Source organism: Mercurialis annua, linkage group LG5 (genome assembly GCF_937616625.2).
Source record: "Mercurialis annua linkage group LG5, ddMerAnnu1.2, whole genome shotgun sequence".
Lineage (NCBI taxonomy): Eukaryota > Viridiplantae > Streptophyta > Magnoliopsida > Malpighiales > Euphorbiaceae > Mercurialis > Mercurialis annua.
This window is the reverse complement of record NC_065574.1, coordinates 46567112-46594404: the sequence shown is the minus strand read 5'-3', so window position 1 is coordinate 46594404 and position 27293 is coordinate 46567112. Positions and strand designations below refer to the sequence as shown.

General features: G+C 34.4%; 3 protein-coding genes and 1 non-coding gene across 4 annotated transcripts; 2 read left to right on the top strand and 2 right to left on the bottom strand.

The window, feature by feature from the left end:
* Window positions 1-2175: 2175 nt before the first annotated feature.
* LOC126685203 (small nucleolar RNA R71) lies at window positions 2176-2282 on the bottom strand. Its single transcript, XR_007643315.1, has one exon. It is a non-coding gene; the product is annotated as a small nucleolar RNA R71 (small nucleolar RNA).
* Window positions 2283-5533: 3251 nt separating this feature from the next.
* Window positions 5534-6979, top strand: LOC126681958 (uncharacterized). Its single transcript, XM_050377512.1, has 2 exons — window positions 5534-6113; window positions 6420-6979. Exons 1-2 carry the CDS (start codon window positions 5534-5536, stop codon window positions 6977-6979), a joined length of 1140 nt encoding a protein of 379 aa, XP_050233469.1.
* A 5992-nt stretch (window positions 6980-12971) lies between these two features.
* Window positions 12972-13832, bottom strand: LOC126681957 (serine/threonine-protein phosphatase 7 long form homolog). Its single transcript, XM_050377511.2, has 2 exons — window positions 13691-13832; window positions 12972-13601 (listed from the first exon to the last, which is right to left on the bottom strand). The coding sequence occupies exons 1-2, from the start codon at window positions 13787-13789 to the stop codon at window positions 12972-12974; spliced, it is 729 nt and encodes a 242-aa protein (XP_050233468.1). The 5' UTR covers window positions 13790-13832.
* Window positions 13833-22856: 9024 nt separating this feature from the next.
* On the top strand, window positions 22857-25003 carry LOC126680311 (probable WRKY transcription factor 75). Its single transcript, XM_050375415.2, has 2 exons — window positions 22857-23336; window positions 24608-25003. The coding sequence occupies exons 1-2, from the start codon at window positions 22933-22935 to the stop codon at window positions 24783-24785; spliced, it is 582 nt and encodes a 193-aa protein (XP_050231372.1). The 5' UTR covers window positions 22857-22932; the 3' UTR covers window positions 24786-25003.
* The last annotated feature ends 2290 nt before the right edge of the window (window positions 25004-27293 follow it).

Here is a 27293-nt window from a genome sequence, read left to right as displayed (position 1 = left end):
ATTGCGTGTACGAGTAAAAGCGTAGCTTGCGGACGAAGAAATTGAAGTTTCATGAACGAGATTGAGCAAAAATAGGTTGTTCCCGTTCGAAACAAAGGTTTCTCGAACGGGAACCATGCAGAATGAGCATGAGTCTCGAACGAGAAGGCCTTGTCTCGTTCGCGACTCAAGAGGAAATCAACATCTCACGAACGTGACACAAAGGACCAAACGAGAGCAAAGCTCTCGGTTCACGTTTTTTCGAACGTGAACGAGGCTCCCGTTCGGGAACCATGTTAAAACTGGGCATGTCTCGAACGGGACTATGGCTTCCCGAACGGGAAAGAAGAAAATTACGCGTGCAGCAGACTTTGAATTGGACTGAAATTCTTCCTCAAATCACAATTACAACTCCTATTACAAATTGATTTGTAATACTAATTAGAAGACTCCGGAACTTCTCCTACTATATAAAGACCTTGTACTAGACTCAATTGAATATGTAGAATAATTTAGACTACATTAGTTTTATTTTCATTCTCTTAAAATAGCGTTTTAAGCTTCTGTTTCTCAGCAGTTTATAAGTAGTTTATTATTAGTTTCTGCAAAGAACGATTGTGAAGATTTCAAGTTTAATCTAGACGATTCTTCCGAAATTGACAACTCCGGTATTTATTGTTCTAATTATGTTTAATTCTTCATCTTCTTCTTTGTTTAATTTAAGCTTAAGCATGTGTAACTAAATCCTTTGTTCGGGGATTGATATGAACATTTAGATTAGTTTTCGAATTGGATTAGGATTTATTAAGTGAGTAAAATTGTGTTTTAATTACTAAGATTAATGCTTGAATTAATTTGATCACTTAGTTCATGATTTTGTGTTTAATTAACTAATTGAGAGATTGTTAATTAAATAGACATAAGTAATTAAAAACTTAGAGGAAAACGCCGTGAGAGCGGGTTGGAATTTAGGTAGTCGTTAAGTTTGCTTCATAATTACAATTTAATTATTTAATTCAGTTTTAATATTGTGAGAGCAAGTTAATAATTGATTAGTTAATTAGGTTGTGATTTTATTTGAATCTTTGAGGCTTGAGAGAGCGGGATTCAGTGCATTAGAATAGCTCGATTCATAATAAAATCACTAGATAAATTCTGATCCATTCTTCTACTAGTTTATTTGGAATTATCAATCCTTGAGCTTTTTACCATTATTGTTTAACCTCCAATTTATTTGTTTGATTTCAGATTTTTAGTCTAATTACTTGAGTTAATTCACTTTAGATTATAATTAGTTTACACAAATCCATTTATTTTCCTACTAGCCAATTAAAGAATATTAGAAATTAGTTGTTTAGTTCATTGTTCCTTGTGGGATCGATACTTGGTCTTCCAAGTTATATTACTTGAGCGATATCGTACACTTGCGATTATTTGCCAACAAGTTTTTGGCGCCGTTGCCGGGGAGCAATTGCGATTAAATTAATTAAAAGTATCTTATTCTTAGATTGAGTTAGTTCTATTTAATTTTATTTATTTTTATACTTTGTGATTCTTGGATTTTACGTTGGTTTTCTTGTTTGTGTTTACGCAGGAGTTTTTGGTTAGTGTATGCCTAATACACGACGTGCCAGAAAACCGCTAGAACCGTTTCAGTCAGATTTAACATCCTTCGAAAGAAGTATCCGAAAAACAGCGCGGAAATCCAAAACAATGGAGGACGACCGTAACCCTCCGTTGAATCACGAGGGGATTGTTCCACCACCACCACCACATGATGGCCTAGCTCTTAATAGGCCAAACGAGAGGGTTGCCCCTCTTCCCGTAAGACGTACCTTGGGTGAATTCTTCTTACCCAACGTAGACAACGCCAACTATGGATGTTTTGCACCTCCTATACTCGCTAAGAATTTTGAAATCAAGCCGGGTACGATTCAACTACTTGAGAGTCGTTGCCAATTCTATGGGTTGGAACGCGAGGATCCAAACGCCCATCTTTCAAAATTCACGGAGGTATGCAACACATTCAAAATCCATAATGTGACGGAGGATCAAATCAAGCTTCGTCTTTTTCCTTTCTCTTTGAGGGATAAGGCGAGGAATTGGATTCAATCACTTCCAAGCACCTCAATCACAACATGGAAGCAATTGGCACAAGCTTTTCTCAATAAGTATTTCTCTATGGGCAAGACCGCGAGGATGACCAAGGAAATTATAGATTTTCTCCAATTACATGGTGAATCTCTATACCAAGCTTGGGAACGCTTCAAAGAGCTTCAAAGAAATTGTCCGCATCATCATCTAGGTAGGGAGCATCTTGTCTCTATTTTCTACAATGGTACCAATGAGGGTACACGGGCAACGATTGATGCGGCATCGGGAGGATCACTTATGAAGAAAACTTATGACGAGGCCAATAACTTGCTAGAGGAACTCGCTACAAATAGTTGTTCTTGGTCAACAGAGCGGTTGAGGCAACCACCTCAAAAGGGTATAATGACCCTCGAGCAAACCCAAGAATTTGAAGCAATGAAAGCGAAGAATGCAACACTTCTAGCACAACTCGAGATGTACAAACAACAAGCAAATCAAAGGAATGCTCAACTTGCGGTAGTTCAAATGGGTTGCGAGACTTGTGATGGGCACGATCATTCGGGAATGGATTGCCCCGTCCTACATCAAAACTCAAATGAGCAAGTCAACTATGTCAATGGACAACGGCAAGGCAATGACCCATATTCCAACACCTATAATCCGGGGTGGAGGAATCATCCTAACTTTTCGTGGAGGGAAAATTCGGGCCAAGCCAATGCCAACCCAAATACGGGAGGAGCAAATTTTCAAGGAGGAAACCGTGGTCCACAAAACCAAGGCAACTTCAACAACTGCCGACCACAACCCCCACCCGGTTTTCAAAATCGGAATACGGATGAGGGGAGCAAAATTGACAAGCTTATTGAGGAAGTTAGAACCGGTTTTAAGAACCAAGCTTCCGTCAATCACCATCTCGAGACTCAAATTTCTCAACTTGCCATCTCGCTTCAAAATAGAGCTCAAGGGGGTTTACCGTCTACAACGGAGTCAAATCCAAGGGAGCAAGTCAAAGCCATTGAACTCCGAAGCGGGAAAGAACTTGATGATCCATATGCAAGTAAAGAGAAAGCGATCGATCTAACTACGGGAACAAATGAGGAGGAAGTAACCGAACTTCCATATGTAAAACCGCCACCTCCTCCTCCATTTGTGCCGAAGGTCCCTTTCCCGGGACGATTGAAGAAGACGCCGGATAACCAAAAATTCCATAAATTTCTGGAAATTTTTAAGAAACTCCAAATCAATATAAGCTTTGCGGATGCTTTGCGTGAGATGCCTCAATACGCGAAGTTCCTCAAAGAAATCATAACGAAGAAAAGGAGTTGGGAAGACAAAGGCACAATTTCCCTAACGGAAAATTGTAGCTCACTCATCCTTAGTGACTTGCCCACCAAGCTTAAGGACCCAGGGAGTTTTACAATTCCATGCAAAATAGGCGATTTAAATTCAATTAATTGTCTATGTGATTTAGGGGCAAGTATCAATCTAATGCCTTTGTTTCTTTTCAGGGATATTTTTGGTGATCAAACTTTGAAGCAAACATCAATGATGCTTCAATTGGCGGACCACTCCCTAAAAAAGCCATACGGAGTGGTAGAAGATGTTCTAGTCAAAGTAGACAAATTCATCTTTCCGGTGGATTTTGTCGTACTTGACTATGCGGCGGATAAAACATGCCCTATGATTCTTGGGCGTCCTTTCATGAACACGGGGAGGGCATTGATAGATGTGCACGCCAGACGACTCACTTTGCGTATCGATGATGACAAAGTAGAGTTTGATATGAAAAGGATTATGCGCAACACTTTTGAGGAGGTGGAGTGCATGAAATTGGATATGATTGATGGAATCGTGGAAGAACTTTTTCCGGTTTCAAAAGTCATATTCCATTCCGAGGAGACACAAGCAACTTCTGGGGAAGAATATTCCAAAGAAGATGAGCCGAAAGCCGAAAATTTGATTAGAAGAGAGAGCGTGACACCACCTTCTTCTATCTCTCCACCAAAGGTTGAGCTTAAAACGCTACCGTCTCACTTACGGTATGCGTTTTCGGGCGACAACATGACACTTCCCATCATCATCTCAAACAACTTGTCGGAAACACAAGAAGCGAGAGTTGTCAAAGTGGTGAAGCAACATATATTGGCGATCGGTTGGCAAATTTCGGACATCCGAGGAATTAGTCCCTCGGTAGTCATGCACAAGATCCACCTAGAAAATGAGTCAAGAGCATCGGCTCAAAGACAACGGCGTTTGAATCCAAATATGAAGGAGGTCGTGCACAAAGAGATAGTAAAACTTCTCGACGCCGGAATTATATACCCCATATCCGATAGTGCGTGGGTTAGTCCCATTCAATGCGTTCCAAAGAAAGGGGGGATGACGGTGATTGAGAACGAGAAGGGTGAGCAAATTTCCACTAGGACGGTAACGGGATGGCGTGTTTGTATTGACTACCGCAAGTTAAATACGGAGACGAGGAAGGACCATTTTCCGTTACCATTTATCGATCAAATGTTGGAGCGGGTAGCGGACCACGCTTATTATTGTTTTCTCGATGGATATTCCGGGTACAATCAAATTCTTATCTTCCCGGATGACCAAGAGAAAACAACTTTCACATGTCCTTATGGAACGTTTGCTTATCGGAGGATGCCATTTGGTCTTTGTAATGCACCGGCAACATTTCAACGATGTATGACTTCCATCTTCGCCGATATGATTGAAGATATTATGGAGGTCTTCATGGATGATTTTTCGGTATTCGGGGACTCTTTTGAGATGTGCTTAAATAATCTTGAACGAGTGTTGGCCCGGTGTGAGGAGACCAATCTAGTCTTGAATTGGGAGAAGTGCCATTTCATGGTAGAGGAGGGAATTGTCTTGGGACATAAAATCTCCAAGGACGGCATTGAAGTAGATAGAGCAAAAACGGAAATCATCGAGAAATTACCACCACCAACTACCGTAAAAGGCGTTCGGGCCTTCTTAGGGCACGCCGGGTTTTATCGACGATTCATCAAAAATTTCTCTTCCATTGCTCGTCCTTTAACTAATTTGCTTGTTAAAGATATTCCTTATGAATTTACTAATGATTGCCTTGTTGTTTTTTCTATGTTGAAGGAAGCCCTTAGCTCGGCCCCAATTATTTCATCACCCGATTGGACTCTCCCTTTTCGAACTCATGTGTGATGCAAGCGATATAGCACTTGGGTGCGTATTGGGGCAACGGAAGGAGAAAAAGCTTCATGTGATATACTATGCGAGCCGAACATTGGCGGGTGCTCAACTCAATTACACCAGCACCGAAAAAGAGATGCTTGCGGTGGTGTTCGCATTGGATAAATTTCGGTCGTACTTACTTTGCTCTAAGGTTATCATCTATACGGACCATGCGGCCCTTCGATACCTTTTTGCAAAGCAAGATGCTAAACCGAGACTAATCCAATGCGTGCTTCTTATGCAAGAGTTTGACATAGAAATTCGCGACAAGAAAGGAACGGAGAACGTCGTCGCCGACCACTTGTCAAGGTTAGAAATTCCAGAACCAATTATAAGTGGCATAGAGATTAATGAAACGTTTCTGGATGAGATGTTGATGGTACTTTCGGAAGTAGAAACGCCATGGTATGCGGATATCGCAAACTATCTATCTTCCGAAATAATGCCGCCGGATTTGACTTACCACCAAAGGAAGAAGTTCTTGAGCGATGCTAAACGGTTTCTATGGGAGGAACCGTACCTCTTCAAGGTGTGTGGAGATGGGATTTTGAGGAGATGTGTCCCACTACAAGAGATGATGCCTATACTTAGTCAATGCCATTCCTCGGACTATGCGGGTCACTATGGTACATCAAGGACCGCCGCTCGTGTGCTAGAGTGCGGATTCTTTTGGCCTACGCTATTTTGCGATGCAAAAGACTTTGTTAGTCATTGCGATCGATGCCAAAGAGTGGGGAACATATCTAAGAGAGATGAAATGCCGCTTACCAACATTCAAGAGGTGGAACTTTTCGATGTATGGGGAATAGACTTCATGGGTCCATTTCCTATGTCGTTTGGAAAGCAATACATATTGGTGTGCGTAGATTACGTTTCAAAATGGGTAGAGGCGGAAGCATTACCCACTAACGATGCCAAAGTAGTGTTGGATTTTCTCAAACGTTTGATGAATCGATACGGGACTCCAAGAGCAATAATAAGCGACGGTGGATCTCACTTTTGCAATAGGCAATTCGATGCCTTGATGCGGAAATATAAAGTCTATCATCGGGTCGCTACTCCGTACCATCCTCAAACAAGCGGGCAAGTTGAAGTTTCTAACCGTGAGCTAAAGAGAATTCTAGAGAAAACGGTTAATAACACAAGGAAAGATTGGTCACTAAAACTAGATGATGCATTAAGGGCATATCGTACGGCTTTTAAAACGCCCCTCGGAATGTCCCCATATCGTATTGTTTTTGGGAAAGCATGCCATCTTCTGGTGGAACTTGAACATAGAGCATATTGGGCCATTAAAAAGCTAAATTTTGACCTCAAAGCGGCGGGGGAGAAACGTATGCTTCAACTCAATGAGTTGGACGAATTTCGGTTAAATGCTTATGAAAACGCCAAGCTTTACAAAGAAAAGACGAAACGATGGCACGACGCTCATATCGTTCCTAAAACTTTTTCGGAAGGCTCTTTTGTCTTGCTCTACAACTCACGCCTCAAATTATTTCCCGGGAAATTAAAATCCCGTTGGAGCGGTCCTTTCAAAATTCGAACGGTGGCAAGTCATGGAGCTTTGGAATTGGAGAACTCTAGTGGAGAAATCTTCAAAGTAAATGGACAACGGTGCAAGCCGTATCTTGGACCTTTGACGGATCAAGTGGTGGAACAAATCACGTTCACCACTCCTACATAAATTCCGGGCCATGGTCTAGCTTTTTGACCGAAAATAAAGCGCACTCGAGAGGCAATCTCGAGAGGTTACGTGTTTTGTTTTTTTTTTTTATTTTTTTTTATTCTTTTTATGCTTATTTAATTTTGATTTGTTTATTTATTTCCGTTTAATTCCGGGGTGAGTTTTTGTGTTTATGCAGGTATATAAAAGATTTCAGGAGGTTCTCGTTCGGAACAGAGCTTTTCTCGAACGAGAAAGCCAAAAATTGGCCTTGGTCTCGTTCGAGAAAGATCTTTCTCGTTCGAGATCCAGCCCTCGGATGCTATTTTTTTCGAACGTGAATGCCTTTCTCGTTCGGGACTAGGCAAATTTTTCCTTTGTCCCGTTCGGGAAAGACCATTCCCGTTCGAGACACAAGGCAATTTTGCCTAGTTTCGATAGGGTTTCGAACGGGACAAAATTAAAACTGAGAAATAAGCCTAATCCCGTTCGGGATTAAATTATTCCCGTTCGGGACGCATCAGATATTTTGAAAAATTTGAATTTTGAATTTTGAATTTAAATATGGTAGATTTCTTGGGACTTGTGTTTCTTTTGAAACTTGTGTTTCTTTTAATATTTGTGTTTCCTTGAGATTAGTACTTTGACAAAATTGAATTTTTCACTTGGATTGATGACTTGGCAAATCTCAACCACTAATTAGTGCTTAAAATTCACTTGGATTGATTACATGGTTTCAATCTAAACCGTTAAATCAAATCTAAGTTATTAAATGGGGAGTTTGAAATTAGTGGAGGGAAATCTTGAGATTTGATTTATTTTTCCTATAAATACCTTGCATTGTTATTCATTTTTCTTCACCAACATAATTCTTCTAATATTTTCTCTTCTTATTCCCTTAAATTTTTCTTAGAAAATTCACATTCCGCAAAAATGGTACGAAGCAAAAACGCCGAAAATCAACCAATCCGTCGTTCCAGCACGAGAAATCAAGAAGCGGCGAATCCACCCTTACCGGCTGTGGGAAGGGGACGTACTAAATCAACCGCTCCATCCTCATCTCGGGTTAACACCTCGGCAATATTGACTACTCGCTATAACGCACCTTTCCAAATCCATACGGAGGAGGAAGGTGATTTATATTTGAGTATCAAAGAAAGGGAAATGGTCGTTCCATTTCAAATCGATTTTGATGATATGGAAAGCCTTGGCATCAAGGATGAGGTCGAGCGCTATTTGGATATTTTGGGTTTATCGGCATTATCAAAGGTTAGTCATCACTCTTACGATGAAATTACTCGTGAATTCTTCTCTACTCTCAAACCGGTTAGCGGTTCTCCTACATCTATTTCTTTCCGCATCAACAACACTAGCCATACACTTAGTGTTGAAGATTTGGAGGAAATGTTTGGAATGAGGGGAACGGGGTTGATGGATTGGGATCAAAATTTTGATCAAGTGGCGATATGGAGAGAATTGACGGATCGTGATGATTATCGGTCAAGGGGATCCAAAATTAATGAAATCAAAGACATAGCTATTGTGGTGTTTTTGAAGTGGTTTGGCCACTCGTTTGGCGGGCGTGGTGAATATTCGAAGGTGGCCAAGAGTGATCTTTTAGCTTTGAATGCTATTTTGCATCCGGAGATAGAAGCCTACCAAGTCAACACGGCGTATCGTCTTTTGAAGCGATTGAGGGAAGTTCCAACCGAATTATCCAAGATTGGCTATGGTTTCATTATTCGTGCTTTGGCCGAGAAATACAATTGTATGCCTACGGCGTCTACTTTGGCAACTCTTGAGACCATTCTAGCACGGTCTCTTAACATCAACCATTTGGATGTCGCCGGATTTGTGAAGAAGGGAGAAGTTATTCCCTATAATAGAAGGGTACGATTGGTGACACGAACACGACGAGAAGCGGTAGCACGGGAAGAAGAAGGAGGAGAAGGAAGAAGAGCGGGGAAGGAACCCGCGGAAACTTCTCAAGCCGGAGAAGCGGCTCATATTTCCGGGTTTGACCAACGGTTTTCTGAGTTGGTTGAGCAAAATAGAACCGGATGGGAGCAAAACCGGGTTGGTTGGGAAACTAACCAAAAATTACTTGAAGATATCCGACGTGAACAACATGTTGGTCTTGCACAACTTCAATGGAGGCAAGATCGAATGCGGGCACGACTTAATCGGCAAGAGGATTTTCTTCGGGGTTATTTTAATGCCGCCGGCGGAGAGCGTTATCCATCACCGGAACCATCACCGAATCCACCGGCCTTTGACTAGAGCGAGATTTGTTTTTCTAAACCCAAACTCCGTTAATTTTCTGTTTTTATTTTTCTTATTTCTTAGCTTTGGGGACATAGCTAGAAATAGTGTGAGGAGGGGGGAAGAAAATTTTATCTTTCGTTTGGGTTATTTTTTTCCGGTGATTTATCTTTATTTTCAGCGTTATTAGGTAGTTTATTTTCAGTTTTAGGGTATTAATGTGGTCTATTTTCAAAGGCTTGTATCGCATTAAATCTTTGTCTTTTAATTATGAAAGTGTTAGTTGATTTGGTGTGTTATCTTAATTAATTTGTCAATCTTATATTTCCCCGAATCGATGAATGTATGAAACGCGGCTTCTTAATTCGACAATTGATAAGCGATGCTTGCTTAATGACTTAATAATTCGTTGACATAATCCAATGAAATAATGGTGAATTCAAAATTTAGACTTGTTCAAATCGTTGCAACATAATTGAATAACTTGATGCGGATTCATGACATGTTGATTGTTTATTTTTATAGTCGTTTCTAAACTTTTGGCATAAGTAGCATAATTTTTGTAGGAATTGAGTTCATGGCATAACACTACACACTTTTGAGAGTTTTGAGCTTAAATTCCTTGTTGTGAGTATTGATTTCATGTTTTATTCCTAGAACTTGCTCGGTGTCCGTTTAAAGTTACACGATTGAGTTTTCAACAATTAGATGATTATGGCAATTAGGTATACCCTTTTCTTTTAGACCACTTAAATAGACTACCCTTTATCCCCTAGATTACACCAATTTGAGCCTTAAACCTTTTATTGTTTTTACCATATTTTACACCTTTTATCGTTCTATGTTTTACCTCTTTTATTTACCTTGTCGACTTAATATATTATTTGTTATAACTATGATGAATATAGGTGATTCAAAACTCAAGATTAGTGAAAAGAGAAAGTGAACTAAATTGTGCTTAAAAGATTAAGTTTGCGCCTTGAAAAAAGATTGAAGAAAAAAAGAGATAGAAATTTGCAAGCAAAAAGCTCAAAAAGAAGAAAAAAATTGTGAGATTGCAAAAAGCAATAAGTAAAGCGTAATTCAAAAAGAGAAGAAAAGTTAAAAGTTCACATAAACGCAAAAGCGGAGTTAGATCAACTTAGAAGTTAATAGTAGTAATAAATAGTCTATTAAGTTGATATGTAGCCTTTGATTTATCCTTTTTACCTACCCTTTACCTTAGCCACATTACAACCCCATAAAAGACCATATGATTTTTGTTGATTACCGAATCAAGTAGCGGAGTCTGGGACTATGAGCAAGCTTATGGTGAGTATTCATGTTTTCAAGTGTGAGTTTTTCTTTTGATTACCCTAAACACTTGTTATTATATTGATGCCATTAGCTCGGATTCTACTAAATTGTGCTATGATTTGCTTAAGTGAAAAAAATTGATTATTTTCCATGTCCCGCAAGTGATAGTGAAGCTTGAAGTGTGATTCAATTTGACCTTGTACTAATGAGTTAGTAACCGTTGTTATATTGAATTATGTCATAAAATTATTATTGTTATTTGATTTCATCATTATTTAGTTGTCGGTTTTAGAAGGTTGTTTTTCATATTATTCATAGGGTCGGGGATTTCTATTATTGATTTATTAATAAGTAATGTGCTAAATTTACTAACATATTTTGTAGAGTAAGATTTATTTCTTGCTTGAGGACAAGCAAAGGGTAAGTGTGAGGAGGTTTGATAGGAGTATTTTACTCCTATATTTAAGGTCTATTTTACTCGGTTTTTCATCATGTGTAGTATTATTTTTATACATTATTTGGCGTTTTTATGTTTAATAGTGTTTGTTAGTGTTTCAGTGGAAATTAGGTGAAAAACGACTATTTGGGGCAAATTTATGGTGGATTGCGTGTACGAGTAAAAGCGTAGCTTGCGGACGAAGAAATTGAAGTTTCATGAACGAGATTGAGCAAAAATAGGTTGTTCCCGTTCGAAACAAAGGTTTCTCGAACGGGAACCATGCAGAATGAGCATGAGTCTCGAACGAGAAGGCCTTGTCTCGTTCGGGACTCAAGAGGAAATCAACATCTCACGAACGTGACACAAAGGACCAAACGAGAGCAAAGCTCTCGGTTCACGTTTTTTCGAACGTGAACGAGGCTCCCGTTCGGGAACCATGTTAAAACTGGGCATGTCTCGAACGGGACTATGGCTTCCCGAACGGGAAAGAAGAAAATTACGCGTGCAGCAGACTTTGAATTGGACTGAAATTCTTCCTCAAATCACAATTACAACTCCTATTACAAATTGATTTGTAATACGAATTAGAAGACTCCGGAACTTCTCCTACTATATAAAGACCTTGTACTAGACTCAATTGAATATGTAGAATAATTTAGACTACATTAGTTTTATTTTCATTCTCTTAAAATAGCGTTTTAAGCTTCTATTTCTCAGCATTTTATAAGTAGTTTATTATTAGTTTCTGCAAAGAACGATTGTGAAGATTTCAAGTTTAATCTAGACGATTCTTCCGAAATTGACAACTCCGGTATTTATTGTTCTAATTATGTTTAATTCTTCATCTTCTTCTTTGTTTAATTTAAGCTTAAGCATGTGTAACTAAATCCTTTGTTCGGGGATTGATATGAACATTTAGATTAGTTTTCGAATTGGATTAGGATTTATTAAGTGAGTAAAATTGTGTTTTAATTACTAAGATTAATGCTTGAATTAATTTGATCACTTAGTTCATGATTTTGTGTTTAATTAACTAATTGAGAGATTGTTAATTAAATAGACATAAGTAATTAAAAACTTAGAGGAAAACGCCGTGAGAGCGGGTTGGAATTTAGGTAGTCGTTAAGTTTGCTTCATAATTACAATTTAATTATTTAATTCAGTTTTAATATTGTGAGAGCAAGTTAATAATTGATTAGTTAATTAGGTTGTGATTTTATTTGAATCTTTGAGGCTTGAGAGAGCGGGATTCAGTGCATTAGAATAGCTCGATTCATAATAAAATCACTAGATAAATTCTGATCCATTCTTCTACTAGTTTATTTGGAATTATCAATCCTTGAGCTTTTTACCATTATTGTTTAACCTCCAATTTATTTGTTTGATTTCAGATTTTTAGTCTAATTACTTAAGTTAATTCACTTTAGATTATAATTAGTTTACACAAATCCATTTATTTTCCTACTAGCCAATTAAAGAATATTAGAAATTAGTTGTTTAGTTCATTGTTCCTTGTGGGATCGATACTTGGTCTTCCAAGTTATATTACTTGAGCGATATCGTACACTTGCGATTATTTGCCAACACTCTTCAGGGTAAGGGAGTGTAGTGAGTGGTCCTGAAGTGGGGCGTCTGGAATACCCTGTTGCAGTCCGAACTGCTGCAGAACTCTGTCTGCCTGGTGCCACTCCACAATATTAAAATAAATAAGTGGAACCGTGGCCCGCCAAAAAGCGCGCCCATCTAAACAATACGCTGGGATAGTGTCCAGCATATCATCAGTGTACGGCTGCCAGATAAACTGCATGTATAAAATATAAGACATTTAGTATTAAAACATTCCCACAATGAGCTATTTAACATACGAGATAATAAAATCGAAACATAATTTCTTACATCTTCGTAGCGAGATGTGTCAAGCCGAACACGGATGTCAGGCAGCGAGTGTCGAGCCGCACGGCTGGCGTTTCTCCGGCCTCCCCATCTGTTATTCAAGAACAACAACACATTAATCCGTCAATATTTAAGAAATAGAATAAAATTAAAAAATATTAAATAACAGTAAAACACACCTGTTGCCCAGTGGTAGATGTGGTGAAATAGTGGGATCGGCAAGAGCGGGAGCAATAACTCTAAGTCGGTCCAATGCCCACACCTGACAGCGAGCAAGAGATACGCCCATGTGTACCGATGGACAAGCTCGTCAGTCGCCTGGTCTGGTAATGCACCGAAGTCGGGGAAACTCTCTAGGATCCAAGAAGTCCGGACTGTGGAATTTGCAGGCTTTTTAGGATATCTGCCCGCAGGAATCCCCAAAACCCTCTCTGCCACTGCAGCCCAATCATGTACAATACCTCCTGTAACAGCATGACCGTCTACTGGTAGTCCGGTCTGAATGGCCACGTCCTGTAGTGTAACCGTGCACTCTCCGCCGGGTAAGTGAAAAGTGTGGGTCTCCGGCCTCCACCTCTCCACAAGGGTTGTGATCAGCTGCATGTCGACGCTGTAGTGACGCATAGCAAAACAGCCTGCAAATCCAGTAGGCTCGATCATCGACCGAATACGGTGGTCCAACCTAGCGAACGGCAAAACAGCGCTCCTTCTAGTCGTACAGCTAGTGCGAGACAGAAATCCCTCGTCAGATCCCTGAAAAAATAAACATTAAGTTAGTTCAAAAATTTAATTAAGTTGCAAACGTAACTGTTGACAAAAAATAAGATGCAAATGTAAGTTACCGTGCCATCCCAGACATCCTGAGAGATATGGTCATGCTGTAAAAAAAGTAGCGCCGGTCTTTCAGGACCCGGCTGCATGTGATCGTGAGCAGCTGCCATGGCTGCAATTTGTTCAATACAAATTATTAAACAATTAAATCATAATAATATCAAACACTTGTTCACAAATAATATGAAACAATTAAATAAAAATAACTTCATCAATTAAACGGTCAAGTAAAAGTGTTACAAGAGTTTGTTATTTAAACTAAATAACTAAACAAACACAAAATAGAATGAGCTGCCAGATTTTCAATTTTAATAGAACACAAATGGAATTACAACATCCTTAGTACATGATAAATGGAAACAGAAATTCTCACATCACTGAACTCTAAAAGGACATGAACTAAGGTTATGACCATATGTAAGACATCTTCTACAGTAGTTGCTATTCCGCCTGTCCCTAAATGTCTGGTCCATTTCATTCCTACGCCTACTCTCAACCGGCCTACCCTTCTTTCTCATCCACTGTCTGTTAGGAACAAATGGAATTTCAGTGGAATTGATCCAACGATTTCGATTCCATAAGGGTTCAAATGAAACAGAGCTCCACGCTAAGATTCCGTACTCGCATTTGTAATACCATGAAATGTAGTCACGGTAGTTCTCTCCGTATTGGTTGCAGGCAGCTATCGCATGGGAGCACGGAATTTTCCACTGTTGAAATTTTCCACAGGTGCATGTCCCGTCCAGTAGACGAACTTGCTGTGTATTGCCACCCTTTTGTCTTACATTGTCGCACTGGGTCAAGACATTGAATACCTTCTGGGCACGTACTTGAGATAACGGATTGTACACAATATAAAACTCAAGTACCCTCATTTGTGGCGTCCGCGAAACATTACGCCACATTGCTTGCATATGAACATCTGTCTGCATAGGAAAACCATCATATTTTTGAAATCTTCCATGTTCATCGAACCGAGGCACTCGTAGATAAATCTTCACTATCTCGTCACCATCCTTCAGCCCAATTACTCTTCTAATTACGACTTGTAGTTGTGCAAAATTCACTACACTCGTCAGCTGAACCAGTTCTGATTTACCAGAAACATAATCAACTCCACCCGGAGTCGATAATATTGTACCATCCCAATAAATTTTTAGGGCTGGCAGCTCATTTGTCGTCATTACTACATTAAAAAAATATAATTTTAACTATATTTTTAGGGCTGGCAGCTCATTAAAAAGAGGGTTACTCTCATTTAAAATATAATTCAAATATTCTACATGTCAAGTTCAAATTTTTAATAATTAGCCGATTTAAATGTAAATACGAATATTTTATGTTAACTTTTTTCACAAACCTACAGTTATAAAAAAATTATATTTTCTCTAAATACTGTTAAAAACAAATACCTATTATATTTAATTTTTTAGTATCGAATCTATTTATATAATATAAAACATAAATTTTAATATTTTCACTAATTCCAACCTAATATAAAAATATTCTAAAAATTTCATATATTCGATTTTCTAATTTTAATTTACTCTATTTTACATTTATATAAATTTTATACACATTATTCTAATTTTATTTACACATTAATCTAATTTATTTTATAATATATATTTTTAAAAAAATTAACTAAATCTAACTATATTTATTTAACTAACTACATTTCAAACACTATTTTAATCTAATTACATTTCAAACATCATTTAAATCTAACTACATTCAATAATTAAAAATAACATAAATTTAAAAAACTCACCCGATAATTCCGCCAAAAATTAATATTCTACGCCAAAAAATAATATTCCGCCACAAAAAATAATATTCCACCACGAAAACCGACTCCGCAAAATCTTCTCCACAATAATTCCCCGATTTAATAAATTTTTCTCTCTCTATCTCTCTAACAATTTTTTCTCTCTCTCTATCTCTATCTCTCTAAAATTAGGATTTTCTCTCTATGGGTTGTGAGATAAGGGGGAACGGATTCCCCCTTATATAGTAGTTGTAGACCGCGGAAATGTTCCGCGGTCTACAACTACTCAGCCAGGGAATTTATTCCCTGACAGAGGGAATAAATTCCCTCTGTAAACCGCGGAAGTGTTCCGCGGTTTACAGTGACGTGTCACTGTAAACCGCGGAACTCTTCGGCGGTTTACACTGACGTGGCTCCATCTGCGTCCAGATGGAGCCACGTCTGCAGACCGCGGAACACTTCCGCGGTTTACTCCAAACCGCTTAAGTGTTCCGCGGTCTAGAAAGCACAATTTGAGAAAAAAAATTAAACACGGGCTAATATGAGAAATTTTATTAATTTTTGAGATAAACATGTCATTAACCCGCTTTTCTCTTCACTTTCTCTAAATTACCTTTCTGACTAAACAACTTCTAATTTTGTTTAATTTTATTTGATGACCTAAAATGAGCAGAGAGTATCAAATTGATGAGGTATGTATTGTTTGCTGATTTCTTAATTAAATTGATTGGATTAACTTGAGATTTTGAGTACAGTAAAAATGGTTTATAAATGGATTTGCTTAATATTTGTTTCTCTGCACTTTCTCCAAATTTTTGTTTAAGTTGAACTAATGGATTAACTTGAGATTAATGTTATTTATGTTATTTAAAAATTTATAGGATATCAAAAACTATCTTTACTCTATTAGATTGAGTGTAGTTTTATACTAAAACATTAATAACACATAAATTTATAAGATATCAAAAACTATATTTACTCTATTAGATTGAGTGTAGTTTTATACTGAAACATTAATAATTTATTTTTACGATTTTTTTTAATTGAGCGACGGATTCAAATCCGTCGCTAAAATCTGTCGGTAATTAGCGACGGATAAAATCCGTCGGGAATCTCTTAAAATTCCGTCGGTAAATTTTTTGGTCTGTCGCCAAAACAATTTGCGACAAGGGTTTTCACGACGGATTGAATCCGTCGACAATGTTTCTCGACGGATTTCTTGCTTTTAGCGACGGAAAAATTCGTCGCTAAAAGCAGGCTTTTTAGTAGTGTATTTAGTCATTAATAAATTCATAATTTATTGATTAATATTTAAAATCAATTTTATTAAAATTACAATTAAGTCTTTAATAAATTTATAATTTTTTAATTAATATTTATAATAAATTTTATTAAAATTTAATTATAAATAGCTTTTTGTAAAAAGTAATAATTATAATTCATAAAAAGGAATAGAAGCAACTATAATATATTTAAAAATCAAATAATTGTTCAAACAAGTGAGAGAATTCATCATTATTGATAACGTAGAAATAATATATAACTCGAATATTGTCACTATGTCAAGCATATAATATTCGAGATACAGGGTAACCCAAAAAGGTGGCCACATACAAACAGCCCGAGAAACAGCTCCTCAAGATTGCTCGGAGAGATGATACCATGTTAGGAAAATAGCACAGAGCACTAGATCTTTGTGATAGCTCGATAGTTCCATAAGTCGACGGCATATAAGCTCGGAACCTAGAATCCGTGCAAGGGTGTCCATTGTCCGCTCATCTGAAATGACAGATAAAAGTCATTGCACGTGAGAGATGATCTCGGGGGGGACCACATCGGATTTGCTGAAACACGAGAATGTTCCCCGCGCAGCTCGTACCTGACATAGCACTCGAGGTGTAATTGAATCGGCCACCTAAGGCAAATAGAAAAGTGGGAACGAGAGAGAAAAGCGGAAAAGGTTTGCACAGATAACTATATAAACCACCTTATGTGCAAACCCTAAGCTACAACTCTATTTTCACACCTAATCTTTTATTTTTCTCTTCTCCTTTCCGGTGAACTCTCCTGACGTTCTTTCTGACTTCTATTTGTTCTTTCTCTTCAGGTATATTGGAGGGCAGCTCGAATCGTGATTTATCAATTATAAATTCAATGATTGTCTTATTTCCAAAAGATGTGGAAATTTAATTCTTACATACACATTCATGTGGTGTTCCATACCCAAAACACTTCTTATTTTTCAGAATCAACTAAAACATCACTATTTGTATAATATATATATATATATATATATATATATATATATATATATATATATATATATAAATTTTAATTTATATTTTAATTCTAAAATAATTAATTCCAAAGCCAAACGTGAGTTTTTCTGCTTAATATCTGATGGAGTCTCCCTTTTAATTCGGTAGACCATATATTAGAGGAAAATCAGTTTCTTGATGTTGCTTTTTACAAGAATCATAGTGCGTGGAAAAACAAAAAAGAAGGCAGGCAAATACATGCACCACGAGGCAAATTGAGCAGCTTCAAGGAAATTAAGTAATCATAAGTATGCACTATATTAGATTATATAAAAGAAACTTATAGTCTTCATGCATGGAATTGTACATGTGTCATATGCTTTATTCATTCCGACTGAAAACAAACTGCTACTAGTCCAACCTTCGTGCTAACTGAAATGACCAAGAATTCAAAAGGTAGACCAAAATAAAAAAAAAGTGAAAATTAAACTTTTTAATATATTAAAAAAAATTGAAGAATAGCTATTTAAAAAAAAATAGTTAAAATAAGGGTATTAGCAAAAAATCCCAACATTTCACTTTTATAGATTTAATCTCAAACATTTAAAATATTATAAAACAAATTCCAACCATTTTTATTTTTGCAATTTATAGCTCTAGTCAGTTTTCCGATCGTTTTGTCTCTTTTTTTAGATTATAAAGTGCAAAAACACGATAATATATGATTTTATAAAAAAAATTGAAACGTTGGGATTTAATAATGCCAATACATGTATTTAATATGACTGCCACATATGCACAAAATTTCCGGAAACAAAACCCAAAATTTAAAAATAAAAAAGGTTGAAATTTGTTTTATAATGTTTTAAACGTTGCGACAAAATCGCTATAAAAGTGAAACGTCAAATTTCCCTTTAAAATTTAATTAAGAGTAAATTTATGGGTGCAAACGGGCTCGAGTTCGAGCTCGAGTGTGTTATACAAGCTCGAGTTCGAGTTTGACTCAAATTTAATAAAAAAAAATACAATTAATAATTAAACTTTATAATATTTGATGTATTTTATTTTTTTCTGTAAAATTTACTCCCTCCGTCCCAAAACAATAATGTACTTTCCTCTTTTCATATAGTTTAAAAAAATTCAATTAATACTGTAATTTTTCACAATTTTATCTTCATTTGTTTTATCATACCATTATTAAATGTTATGACTAATTTACTTTTTAGGTTATTGACATTAAATGGTAAACTTAAATAAGGACAGTATGAAAAAATCGACAGTTTAAATTCTTATCTACTAAAAACATGCACAGCAATCTGGGACAAAAAAGAAAGAGAAAATGGACTATATTTTGGGACGGAGGGAGTAATATTTAATAAATAAAGTGTATATACACTAAAATTTAAAGATAGAAAAGACAATATAATAAAATAAATAATTTTAATATTATATGTGTGAGGCTCGTTTAAGCTCGCGAACCTCACGAGGCTCCTTAATTGATACTCAAGCTCGGCTCGAATTTTTTGAGTCGATCTCGACTTTTTTTTCGAGTTAATCTCAAGTAACTCACGAGTATCTCAATTTGTTTACACCTCTAAATAATTTACTCTAATACTCTCCACATGTTATAATTCACAGTCTGATACTTTTTATTTGAAAATTAAACAATTAATATGTTAATTTTAATTCGGTTAGCAATTAATTTTATTCATAATGAAGCAGCCTTCTTTTTCCACCTTACTTTTGCCTAATCAATCCGCCGATGTTTTCATTTTTCCTTTTCTATTTTGTTGTTGTTGTTTAATGGTGATCTTAGAATCTATCTATATAGATATATTATTATAATTAAGATGGCAAAAAAAAATTAATATTACGAAATTTTTATTAATTTTCAATTAATTCGCAATTTGAATAAAATAATATTTATACAATAATGTATAATTTTCAATTTGTATAAAATAGTTATTTAATTTTGGGTTAATGTCATAAAAGTTCACCAACTTTACGCATTTTTTCATTTTAATCACGCAGTTTAAATTTTCTCATTTTCATGCACGAACTACCACTTTTTCTCAAATTCATACACAATGCGGAGCTGTCACGGCTCCATTGGTGTAATTCGCTGAGGTGGAGGTCAGTTTACACCAATGAATGAGTGCCACCTCAGCACCGTGCATGAATTTGAGAAAAAGTGGTAGTTCGTGCATGAAAATGAACAAATTTAAAATGCGTGATTAAAATGAAAAACGTGTAAAGTCCGTAATTTTCTTTAACATTAACCCTTTAATTTTTAGAAATTATTATTATTAGATAATTTTAATTAATTATTGATTGGTTCTCAACTTGAATAAAATATTTACTTGATTTTTCAAAACTATCATTTGTATATTTATATAGTTAAGAGAATTAAATGAGCATTCTGACTAATTTTTAATTTGCATAATATAATAATTTTATTTTTAAATGCTGTTAAATTTTTTAATAAATAATTATATTAGTTCAATCACAAAAAATGAAAGGTAAAAACAATATTGTACACTAGCTTCTAATGAAAAAGTTTAGTGTTATAAATACATAATTACTATTATATATAAAACTCATTTTGTGATATTTGTAATGAAGAACACCTTAAAGAAATAGTAAACTTGTGTAATTCATTGCTTCGTGACAAAAATATCCGAATATTTCTTACCTTTCAAATCTCATATGCACTAAAAAAATCAAATTGTACTCTAAAAATTTTTAAATTTAGAATTTGTCAAACTGAGACATTGATAATAATAATTTTTGATATCGATTGGAAATTTCCAAATTTTTATATTAACTTTATGCAGTAGAATTTCAAAAATTATATGTCGATTTGCAATGAAAAATAATATAAATCCAGATTCAAGACTGAAGTAGAGAGAGCAAGCAACTTGATCTGCGTGAATAAATCTCGTTGAAAAAGAAACTGATTTGAAATTCTATGATTCTTGATTAGTGAACAACCAAATAAAAAATTGTGTTTTTGAGCGATGATTCGCTTCTACAAACTAGAAAGGAAGCAAGTATTTGCAAGATGAGAGTTATCAGACTTGAACTTAACGAAGCTGGTTGAAGTTAAGTCGGTGGTCGAATTGAGCCAACAAACCTAATTAGTTTTTAAATAATTTTCAACTTGGTAGAATATTCAATGAATTTTTAAAATTATTATTAATTATTAATGCATATAAAACAGAGGACCAAATGGACATCTTTATGTGTTTTAAATTTGAATAAACTATATGTTTACTTTTCTTACAATAAAAAATATAATTATTAAATAATTCTTTTAAGTTTTCAATTTGAATAAGCTATCTATTATAGATAGTTCTCATGTGAGTTCTTATTAAAGGAGCATTTTTTAAATTCTTTAGATAAATCGTTAGTTTAATTATATTGATTTTTAACTTTAAAAATTAATACAATTGAAATTTTTTTTAAACTCTTTATATAAATTATTTATTTAATTTATTTTTAAATATCAATCATAATTTTTTTAAATAATTATTTTTCTAATTAATTTAATTTATATTTGAACTATTAATAATAAGTTAATCAATTAATAATTTATTTTTAATTTGATTATATTGAATAGATTTGAAATAAAAATAAAAAATATTATCGTAATTATGCGCTGCACAAGTATATAACTAGTTAATGTATAATTTTTATTAATTTTCAACTGGTATTCAGCTTGGATAAAATTTAATTTAACTTTTAAAATCTATCATTAATAGATAATTTTCACTAGTATTCAAATTATATAAAAATTATTATCAAGGAATGTTTTATCTTCTTACCATAGAAACTATAATTTCTAATCATTTTATGAGTTTTAAATTTAAATAAACAGTTTATTTGATTTATATTTTTATTTTTTTATATGATTATAATGAACTTACGAGTCTTTAAAAAAATAGTACATTAATCAATAAAGTTGAATATAAATTTTATTATTTTATATGGTAAATGATCATAAAAGGTATTATTTTAAATTTAAATTTGTATTATAAATCATAATATTATACTTTACAAAAAAAATATAATAGAATTACTTATATAAGAAAAATAATTTAAAAATAAAAAATAAATTTTATATATTATTTATTAATTTTGAAAAACATTTTAATTAATATAGGAAATTAATTAATTAATGATTACTATAAGTTAATAATTTTATTTTATGTAATTGATAAATTATTTTAAAAAATAAATTAGTTTATATGATATAATTAAAATGATTAATAGTTTTTGTTTTGATAAATACAAATGAATATTAGTTGATATTTCTTTTTTCTTTTTAGAAAATTTGATGTTTCTTTTGAAATACAACTTTTTATATTAGTAACTATATTAAATTTTTAAAAGAAACTAAACAAATACTCCCTCTTGTTCCTAATATTATCATATTTGAAATTATTTTTGGTCCATAATATTTATCACTTTAGTGATCAAGAGGGCATTAATTGCTATTTTTTCAAATCTTTCTCCAATTAATTTATTAAAAAATACAACAACACAAATAAAAATAATAATAATAAATGTTAACAAATTTTAAAATAAGAATAGCTGGATAAATATGTCCAATTAAGACATAATAGTTATTTTTTCAATTTTTGTATTAAAATTAAGTGCGACAAATATTATAAACGGAAGGAAGTAATGTTTATCAAAGAGCAAACTACTTTAAGGCCCCCACGTTTGTCATAATTAACATTTTGGTACCCCTTATTTGAAAATCAAACGATTTAGTACCTCAGTTTTGATATTATAAACCATGGGGGGTCTTAGAGTAGTTTGCTCTTTATCAAACACTGGGTAGTTGTTGAGAGTCAATAAATTTTTATTTGACCATCAAACCGCTAATACAAAATCCATAGTTTATTTTTTATATTATTTTAAAATTTAGTGGAACTCTAATAAAATCTAACCAATTAAAAGAAGGAAAATTTACTAAATCAATTTATAGTTTTCCTTTCATCATGGTAGAATTTTCTTGCCGTTTACGACTTTTCTTTATGCATATGTTTCTTTGGCTTTAATAATTTTTTTCTTTTCCACACATTAGATAAATATTAATGATTTAATATTTTGATTAGTAGCCGCCTCTTTCTTTTAATATTAGACCTTCCTCATCTTCTTCTCCTTCTTGTTCTACTTTCTCCCTTTGAAATATCTTTATATAAAGAGTGCAAGTTTTTCAATGGAAAAATTCCAAATCTTATTTCCATATTCATCATCACCAACACAGCCATCATCTATTACTACTACTAATAATTATTCTGTCTCATCAAACATGACAAATAATTCCCATGTTCTTGCCAATTTTGAAGGAAATAATAATAATTCTTATGCGGGTTTCTTGGAATTGAAGTTAGAAAATGATCAAGTAGGTTCTTCGGTACCGGAACCCGAATTAGGCATGGATATAAATAGCGGAAGCTTTGGTGAAAGTGATGAGATTAGATCAAGCAAAAAGAGAGGTGAAAAGAAGATTAAAAAGCAAAGATATGCCTTTCAAACAAGAAGCCGAGTTGATATTCTTGATGATGGTTATAGGTGGAGAAAATATGGACAAAAAGCTGTGAAACATAACAAATTTCCAAGGTTTGTTCATTATTCATTCTTTCAATATTTGTCTCTAATTTATGTTGAATTAATTTAATTATTGATAATTATTCTTATATATATGTGCAATGAATATTTTTTACTAGAGACCCACCATATATATCTTTGATGATCCTTGAGCAAATATAAGCTATGAATTTTAGGGTTTCTTGATGGCCTATCGTACTCATATAAATTTTTGGTTTAATCTATCCTAAATTTTCTTCCTATGCGATTTTATTTTTTTACTTGATCTATGTGATTTTGAAAACAATTTTACAAAGTTTTTCAATTTCTTTATAATCCTGTATTTTTAAAAACGGTTTTACTTAGAATATGAAGTGTACCGCACTTTCATATTTTTACTAACATAAAAATTTCATAAAATTATTTTCGAAAGTTTAAAAATCAAATAAAAAAAATGAGAAGTGCAAAAAACTTTGAATATATTTTGCCTTAATTTATATGGCTTGTGTTGTACTATTATTAATTTGTTTAGCGGATGGCACTTTGATCCATATCCATCGTAACAATTTTATAAATCTTGAGGGTGCTACGACAAATGATATGTAATATATATAGTTAGAATCTGTTTGAAACAAAATCAATTTAATTATTTGTGTTAAAGTACCATTAACCTCTTTTCGTATGTCTCTGAATGAATCCCACATCTCCAGTGTACACAATTTAAACTGTATTAAATTAAAGAGAATTGCTTTGGGTTTTGTATTTTAATTTAGCAGTTAGCATGTAATCAATTACGTCCATTTCTTGCCAAACTCTCCAATAAGATGTTATGGACACAGACCAACCATTTCTAGTAGCTCTCAATGCCTCAATGGTTATCCAATAATGTCAAATCAATCAACTACTTAAAATTCTTAATACTTGATTAGTTAATTCATATTTGAAACATATTTCTATGCTTAATTACCCAGATACTATTAATTTATGAAATTCACATATGTGAGAGTGGTCTACTATAAATCCGATATAGAAAAAAAATTCTGTTAAAAATCAATACATTATCGTACATGTGCTAGCTTTTCGAAAGCAAATACTCAAAATGGGCTAATAAATTATTGCATATTACGATCCAACTTATAAAATTACCCCGAACATATAATGTATGTTGCGATTTTAACTTTTCTAATGTAGTAATCCCGGGTTTCGTCATTGTCCATATGATTATTTCACGTTTTGCATAAATAGATAAAATGATGAGAATTAAAATGATTGTTACACTTACTTTTTTATTCATTAATTTGCAGGAGCTACTATAGGTGTACACATCAAGGGTGCAACGTAAAAAAGCAAGTGCAACGCTTAACAAAAGATGAAGATGTTGTAGTAACAACTTACGAAGGAATGCACACTCATCCTATACAGAAGCAAACAGATAATTTCGAACATATCTTAAGCCAGATGCAAATTTACACTCCATTCTAATCAAGTGATCGATTATAGTGGCGATACGATGAAAATTACGGCACGTAATCTTGAAAAGATTAATGTGTTGTACGTATACTTTTTAGTAAATGTAATTATTACAATAAGGTTTGGCAAAGTAGAAGGCACCGTTTTATAGTAATATCAGCACAATTGCAGATTAAGTTCTTGATTGTGTTCATTATAGACTCTTTATAAAATTTCCTTCAATTCTTTTTTCTTTTTGTTAGTTTTCTTGGTTGGTTTCGATGAAGTCACTGGTTTCTGTATAAATGGGAATTTCTTAATGTTTAGTATTATTATTATGTTGAACCATTATGTGTAAATTACTGGCTTATGTTTAGCAAAATGTATAAAAAATGACTAATGCTATAATTGCAGGGATTATGATAACGCACTCAGTAGATTAGTAGTAAAAAAGCAGGACTATTTATAATTTTTAGGGTTAATGATGTAGTCGGAAGTCATGATAAAAACAAGGATAATTTTAATAGATGTTGGTAATAAGAATACCAACAATTGAACTTTTAAACTCTATTTATTTGAGAATTGATGGATTCTGGCATCTCGACGGCGTTAATCCTGCAAAACAGTGTAGATGGCTAATTGGACGGTTTGTCCGATTAGCTCTCCGATGCTTAAGTCAGTTTAGGCTTAAGGGAGAATAATTGTATTTGTTATAAGTTGTGTGTTTAGGCATACCCCAAACTCCTTTTATAGTAGTCGAATGTATACCTTGCAGAGTTGTAGTAGGAAAGTGATTCCTATTTAGTAGGGTTTGACCCTGATTAGGAGTGTCCTTCCTTATTCAGACAGGAGTCCTATTTAGGAAGATATTCCTAAATAGTCTCGTCTTCCTAAGTTGGAGGCTATCTTCTTAAGTTGGAATTTGTATCCAAATAGGACAGATACTCCGAATATACGTAGATCTTGGAGATCTTATCCGAATCTCGGGGTCGACGTGTTTTGTCCGAGTCCTTAGGGATTCGGTCTTTATGATGTCGAATGATGTATTCCAGTCAAGGCGGATCCGGTGGATTCGGCCCTTTGGGCGGGAGTCTGGTGTCGTCTGAGAATAGATCTCCTGCGACTCGACTCCATTATAAGTAGAATAGGATTCGGTATCCATCATTAGCCCCTCCGCAAGTAAGCTGAAGTCATGGTATTTTATGCCTTGGAGTATTTCAGCTCTATTTGTGGCGAGTCGTTTTGTATTTCGGCGTTCCTTTTTGCTTCTCGAGCAAGATTCCAGTTTTTCTCCCTTTTCGCCATGTGTCGTTCATCTATTCGTTATTTTTTTGGAGGTAGGACATGTGTCCATTCGTTCTATCTTACTTTGTCTTTAAACTGTTGTATTTGTTTCATTTTTCATCTTTTACTTTTGGTTATTCGAAAGTAGCTTTGCCTCATCTTCAATCTTTAATTCTCGTGTTTGATTTCTTCTTTTGGAGAGACTCTTGGCGAATCTCGTTGATTTATTTTGATGCCTTATCTCCAGGTATTCTTTTGTTCATGTTTTGATTGTTTTTATGTTCTTTAAATTTCTTCAATTGTCTTCTAATTTCCAATCAATTTTGTGATTCGATCCATCAGCCTTTTGAAATTTATTTGTTTATCCTTTTCCTCTTTGTTGAGATCATTCTCGGCAATTTTTTTATGGCGAAGCTCATTCTATTGGCGAGACTTATTGTCTTCTTTTAAATATTTTTATAGGCAAAATTCATGTGGCGACTCCTCGTCATTTGGCGAAGCTTTTATACTATATGAATCTTCATTAGTGGGCGAAGCCCTTGTATTGGGCGAACCCTTATCTTTGGGTGCTCACTCAGCTTGGGAGAACCTTCTTTTGTGCGCGAAACCTTATTCTTTTTATTTCAGGGTTTAGAACCTTTTTTGTTTAGTACTCGTCCGATTCTTTTTCGTTTTTCCTATGTATTCTTCTTTACTGCTGCATTACTCTTTATTTTCCATTTGTTTAGCTATGTTTGATCTTCGTTGGTTGTGATTTTAAGTCGTTTATTCCTCTTTATTCTTGATGTTCATTCTTCTTTTCTTGGTTTTCGGATTTCAACATTTCTGTGTTCATTGTGCTTGTCTTTATCTTCATTACTCGAAGTCTTTTATTCCAGCTGATGTTTACTCTTTTAATGAGTAATTGTTTCTTCGAGGTGATTTTTCTTGTTTGCAATTCTTTTTCATTTTGTTCCTTTTGTTTTCTTCATTGGACAGATATGAGTCCTTCAAGCTCCTCCACAAATACACTGATCTTATAGGGTATTTATGCCTGTTTTGAGATCAGGTCATTCAATCTATTTCGTCGATTTTCCTTGATTTTAATTCTTTTCGGGTGGACTGCCTTCCTTACTAAGATTTGTTCCTCTGATTTGGGCGAGTTGTTTGTGATTCGTTGATTTGGGCATGTAGCCTTATTTCTTTTGATTTGAGTGAGTTTTCTTGTTTTGGCATTTGGCCTTATTTTTACCCGAATCATTTTAGACTCGGTCTTCT